The sequence below is a fragment of the Columba livia genome, chromosome 3 (assembly GCF_036013475.1).
Source record: "Columba livia isolate bColLiv1 breed racing homer chromosome 3, bColLiv1.pat.W.v2, whole genome shotgun sequence".
Classification (NCBI taxonomy): Eukaryota; Metazoa; Chordata; class Aves; order Columbiformes; family Columbidae; genus Columba; species Columba livia.
In genome coordinates, this window is record NC_088604.1 from 48,577,741 (window position 1) to 48,583,740 (window position 6,000).

The following is a 6,000-nucleotide window of genomic DNA, read 5'->3' on the forward strand; positions in this document are numbered from 1 at the left end:
CAGAGCTGTCTTGAATAAATTCCAGCAGATGAGCCTGCCTGCATTTGTAAAGGGAGCACAACCTGTGCTGCATTTAAATTTCTCACTGCAGTACAATTCAGCATTGGAGATGCATCTTTTGTGATGCAACTTTTTTTAATGGGGCTTCCAATGGGATTGCTTGTACCTGGCATGGAGGACTCCAGGTAACCGGTGGGCTGAGGAGTGTTGGGTATGAGGAGCTGATGGGCATCTGGCCTTGCTGCAGCAATGCCCTGGTGTCCTCTTGCTGGTGGGGTTTGAAGCTCTTTGGGTGTTGATGCAAAAGGGTAGGATGTGGCACGAGTGGCTGCACTCCCTGTGCTGTTGTGTTGGTCAGCCTCAGAGATTATGCAGAGTTTTTGTTAATCCTTTACAGATTTACGTTCCAACAGTAGTCTTAGGTCTGCCTGTTCAGATGCTGGTTATCCCCACACATGCTCTTATGCACAGAGTATATTAAGTGGGTTGCCCTTCTTATTCTGATTTTAACGTTTAACTCACAGGAGCATTTTTGTTGCTTCCTAACAATAGAGCAGCTTCTCACCCTGCTACCCATGTGCATGTTGCTTAACACAACGTGATGGAAAATAACTTGCTCCACAATAAAATAAAATTGTAATTACCTTGCTGATGTTGACTATATTGCCATCCAGGAAGGCTCAGTCAGTGAGTACAAGGCAGCCACCCATGCTCCCTGCTCCGATAGTGTTCCAACAACCCTTCTACTGTGTGAGTTAAACAAAGAAGCCATAACCATCTCCTTTGTATTAATTAACGTTGCTACAGAACAGTGTGCATGTGTTTTCTGCTGAATACGTTAATCAAGTCTGCTTTCTGCTGGAGATTTTTTTTTTGCTTAATGAGAGAGACACGTGCATGCCTGCCTTTTTTTACCAGCCTTCTAATGTAGGATACGAGCAATACTGTGAATATGCACAGTCCGTTAGTAATTCAATTTATATAGTCAAAACCAAATGAAAGTGCCGTGGAGTGAGGATTAGACTGTATTTGTTTTGTCCCTAGGCTCACATGCCTTTGTATAGGACAGGATGTGTTCTTAACATGCATGGTCACTGTCCTGTATGGAATCAAGACCAAGGAGTTCACAGTTCAGCCGTGAACATTTAGAATTGGTTGGCATCGCATTTGGGGAGAGCAGGAGGAAAAAGGCATTGTCAGAGACGCGAGAGGGAGTGTTCTTTTCCTTTAAAAGACAGAAATATTCTATTAAAACAAAACTCAAGTCAGTAAGGCATTCCACTAAGACACATGCATATATCAGTCTATTCTTGCTACCCATATAAGAGTTTTGTAAGACCTGCAGTTAAACTGGAGGCAGTAGAGTGTCTTTGCGCTACAGTTTTACTCCTAACAATTGGAATTACGACTGTGATTTAGACTCTGGGTCATTTGATTGGGGTAAATTCACTATATCAGGTTATCCTGTAAAAGTTTCCACCTCTGGAGCTCTCTAGGTGGGCATTCGTAATATTTTTGAGCTTTTGCACTTTCCGCCTTTGGACACCACCATCCACTCCTGTGGTTCAGTGGCTGAGTAAGTCAGCTGGCTGGAGGCAGCCCTTTGGAACATCTGCGTGTCTTCATAAAACATACTTCTTCCTTTTGCAGGGACATTCCTGTAGACTTCAAGTACATAGCTGAGCCAAGTATGCATTCGATGCCAGCCGTGACTCTGTCTCCAAATGGTACGTTAACACTTCACTGCCGCCTTACGCGTAGTTTACATAGGCATGTCTTACTGATTATACCTCTGTAATGTTGCCATTTTGCATCCTCTGTTACCCCACACTACCCTCCTGCCCCAAATCTGTGTGTATTTATTACAAGGCTGGACTGGATCTGGTTTTGATTTAAAAGTCTCCAGAAGCATGTTAAAATGAGGGGTTATATTAGGATAACTGTATAAATTTAAATTTAGACCTTCATCCAGACAGGGCAAAAGGACTCTTTCTTTTCATACAGCTGTGATGTGCTCTTTGCTGTATTTATAATATCAAGAGAAACAATGGTGGGAACTGACGATGGCTGCAAAGTACTAAGCAAGTTCAGCAGTCCTTATGGTGCCACCGTTAAAGCAGAGACTGATGTTCTACATAATCATGTTAATGCTGTTCCTTTCTGTTCTGAATGTAGCCCAAATAATTTGCATAAGAGAAATCCCAAGTTATCTCAGTGTTTCTGTATGTTAATGTTTCACTGATGTTATGTTTACTAATTTCAATTAGTATCAAACTGAAGAAGGATAAAGGTTTAGTGCCTCTGGTAATCAGTGAAAATCCTTCTAACAGACAAAATCTCTGTTATCTGTGTTGGCCAAAATTAAATAGCTTCAGTGTCAACATTATTAGAGTGTTTCCAGATTTACAGTTAACATTCGCATTATGCTGAGTAGTCGCTGATCCGCTTGCTGCACAGCTAACATTTTCAGCCAGCTATCAGCACCAAATTGTATTTGCTTAGCTGCGTAAATACTTTATTTGTAGCAACAGAAGTGGGATTCTAATATAAAAAGGTTCTAGAGAAAGAGAGAGCCACATTTTAAAATGTTAGCTTCCCGGGATGGCTGTTTCAACTCCTGTTTCTGAAATTGTTCAGCTTGCTGTATTCTGATCCAGTTTTTCAGTTATCTCATTCTTCTACACTGAAGTACTGGATTTCTCCTTCTTTTTCCAGTTCTGGCTGGCCAGCATTTGAGTATTTGATTTCCAAGATGAGATAGTAAATGATGTTAGGGATGAATTAGAGTCTTGAGCTGAAAAAATGACATCACATGTCACATTAACGTTGTCTTGACCTACAGCAGTTCAATATTGCACAAAACAAGTGATTTTGGAATAGTGATGCTACAGATTGTGCTGGACACATCATGCATTGTTTTGGAGTTAAATGAATCCTTTAAAGAGAAGTAAATTGAAAGTTTCACAGATGTGGGACTTTTCTGTTTAGGGGCACTGATTTACAAATCTCCTTAATTAAAATTTTCCTCCTGAGTGATGCAGGCACCAGACCTTTTAAAATGTAGAAGAGGAGAATAATGCGTTTGAGATACATACTTGATATTTTTTCTTTGGGACACTGAAGAAAATACTCAAATGCCAAGGTAGTCGCTGAAATCATCAGCACATTTTATGGTATCCCTGTGTGCTTAAAACACTATGAAGGCAGTGACGATATCAGAGTTCTGGACAAAAGTCTCTGGTGTTCTGTAGCACATCATCTTTACTGGATTCTCAGGCAGGAGCTAATGCACTGGCAAGATGCAAAATGAGGTAGAGTTAAGATTAGAAAAGCCTGGGATTTTTCTCTCACTAAAATGTCTTTATTAAATTGTATGGTATTAGGGCAGAGAATACAAAATATTTGCAAGTATATAAATATTTTCAAACTCCTGAGTCTACCCTAGACCTGTTTTTCCCATAAAGAACATAAAAGGTGACAAAGTACCTACAAAACAGGTAATCAAATAGATTGCAGCTTGATGGGTTTTTTTCACCTCATCGGGATTATTAGATTAAGTGCACCAGCAATCTTACTCAGTAGTTTAAAAATTTCTTGGTAAATCAGTGGGGTTGATGCAGCACATTTTTATAACAGCCAGTGCATTTTCTAGGCACAGGCATCCCAAATCCTGTCAAACATAATGTTTTGCCTCTTGGCAGTTGTACCAGGCAGAAGCAGTATCAGCTGCTGCCTAGAACCCTGATAGATAATGAAAACCTGAATTAAGAAGTTATAAAAGTGCAAGAAAAGTTATAAAAATCTCTTAAAACTTTCCAGCCAAGTCTGTTTCTTCAGAAGTGATGCTTTCATACCACCTTTGTTTATTGCTTTTATAGGGAAATGGTTGGCTTGCCAGTCGATGGATAACCAAATTCTGATTTTTGGAGCTCAGAACAGATTCAGATTAAACAAAAAGAAAATTTTCAAAGGCCACATGGTAGCTGGCTATGCTTGTCAAGTGGATTTTTCACCTGATATGAGGTAAGTTTTTTGTGGGAATGAGCTTCATCTTAAAACTTGTCAGCACAGACCCTAGATTTCTGTTTAAATCCTCTGCAACATTCGTTGATGGACAGCCATCCTATTAACTCAGCATCAGACAGAGTTCTCTAGCCGAGGAGCAAAATGACAAGTTTGCTCTTGTCATTTGATAGGACTAAGTTATACTCAGTGGTTGCTCTGAGCAACACTTAGAAAACAGTCCACGTGGTCCAGATTCCCTGTTTGGCAAATGTGATCTTCACAGCTCCTGAACTGTCCAGAGTGTCCCCTTGTTTTGCCCAGCCCTGGTGCAGCACAAGAGGCTTCCACTCTGGCTTGTGTCTGTCTCTTTTTGCTCATGGTCTGCAGCAGTTTCCCCAGAAACCTTGAGGCTCTGTTCCCGCACTATGCACTCGTCTAGAGTAGCTGAGATTTGCACTTGCCCAGCTGTCCCAATTTGCAGGTCCAATGCGGGTATCCTCATAGATGGTTCAGAGAACCATCTTTTTTATCCGATTTGCTCAGTAATATGCTCATACATTTGCCACTGTACATACATAAGATATTAATTACTATAAAAACTGGAGAATAACCTCAGCAAACCTGGAGGAAAAAGCGGAGAGAAGTGTCTATAAATTTTAGACAAACTTCTGGCACTTTCTCTTTTGCTGATGTATTCTCTTTAGTTCCAGTAACACAGTGTATGGTATAACCACATTGCTTAGCACATTTACCTTGCAGTTGATGAATCACATTCTGCAGGACTCGAGTGCTTCAGAGCACATCGTGAATGCTAATTCTGTGGTAGGTGCATTTGCAGAAGCTCACTGGGTGAAGCTTTTTTCCATTGCTCAATGTAAAAGTATTATAATACGAGCAGTCTTCACATGATTAAAGCTTTAATTTTTATCCTGTTAATATAGCTATGTGATATCTGGAGATGCAGATGGAAAACTTAACATCTGGGACTGGAAGACAACAAAACTCTACAGCAGATTAAAAGCACATGATAAAGTCTGTATTGGCGCGGTGTGGCACCCACACGAAACATCTAAAGTCATTACATGCGGCTGGGATGGCCTTATTAAACTATGGGACTGAAGAGGATGCTACAAAGATGTGGAGATGTAAGTCCTGCGTGCATCTGAGATTAGAGTGAATTCTGCTGTAAGGGTGGGTAGACATTTGTAATACTGCAGTTCTCAGCTGGCTTTATATACGCACTAAAGATGGGAAATCATCAGAAGACACAACTGAAAGGATATAGTTCTAAATATGACCTCTGAGTAAGAGAAGCTGAGGTCATCTGAAGCATGCAGAATCAAGTATTAGTTTGTCATGTCACTTTTTGTGCAAAACATTTTTGTAAAATAAAATAATTTTAGGAAAAACTATTTTTGTGGTTCTGGCTGTCAGAGATGTGGGGAGTTAAAGGATAAAACCAGCAATTGTGTATAATTCTCTTCCCTAAAAGAAATCTTTGATACCTGCTTCAACAGAGCTGGAAAAGATGCATTTGTTTACCTGGTTTTGGGTGGTATTTTGTTGTCCCCCAAATACTTCTACCTTTATAGTACACAAACCCACTTGCTAAGATCTGTTAATTCACAGTAGAAATGAAGAACTAATCAGAAGCTAGCAGTCATCAGATAAACTGTATCAACGGAAGAATCTATTCATAAACTCTTGGTTTCTGTCTATATTTAACAATAGCATCATGCTGATCACACAAGTACTCCTCAATTTCAAGATTTTGCTTGTATTGTTTGTGTGTTAAGTGTTGTTTTTGTTTTTCCTCTTCCCATATGCTGATATGTTCCAATAAGCATGACCTATTTTTTTTTTAAAAAAGTCTCTTTTTCAGTTTGGAATACATTGTACTATAAGCCCCATAAAGTTTTTGACAATTTAGTGTATATATGTCACACTTTTTCTCTTTAAAGGACTTATTTTTAATAAATCTTTTTATAAAAAGTC

At 39.5% G+C, this 6,000-nt stretch overlaps 1 protein-coding gene across 1 annotated transcript in view; it reads left to right on the forward strand.

Moving 5' to 3' along the window:
* The window catches only part of CDC40 (cell division cycle 40), a 39,427-nt gene extending 33,427 nt beyond the window's left edge, over positions 1–6,000 (forward strand). The window contains exons 13-15 of the mRNA XM_021298204.2: positions 1,651–1,727; positions 3,879–4,023; positions 4,947–6,000. Coding sequence (XP_021153879.2) covers positions 1,651–1,727; positions 3,879–4,023; positions 4,947–5,124 — 400 coding nt within the window. The 3' untranslated portion in view covers positions 5,125–6,000. The remainder of the gene's footprint in view (positions 1–1,650; positions 1,728–3,878; positions 4,024–4,946) is intronic.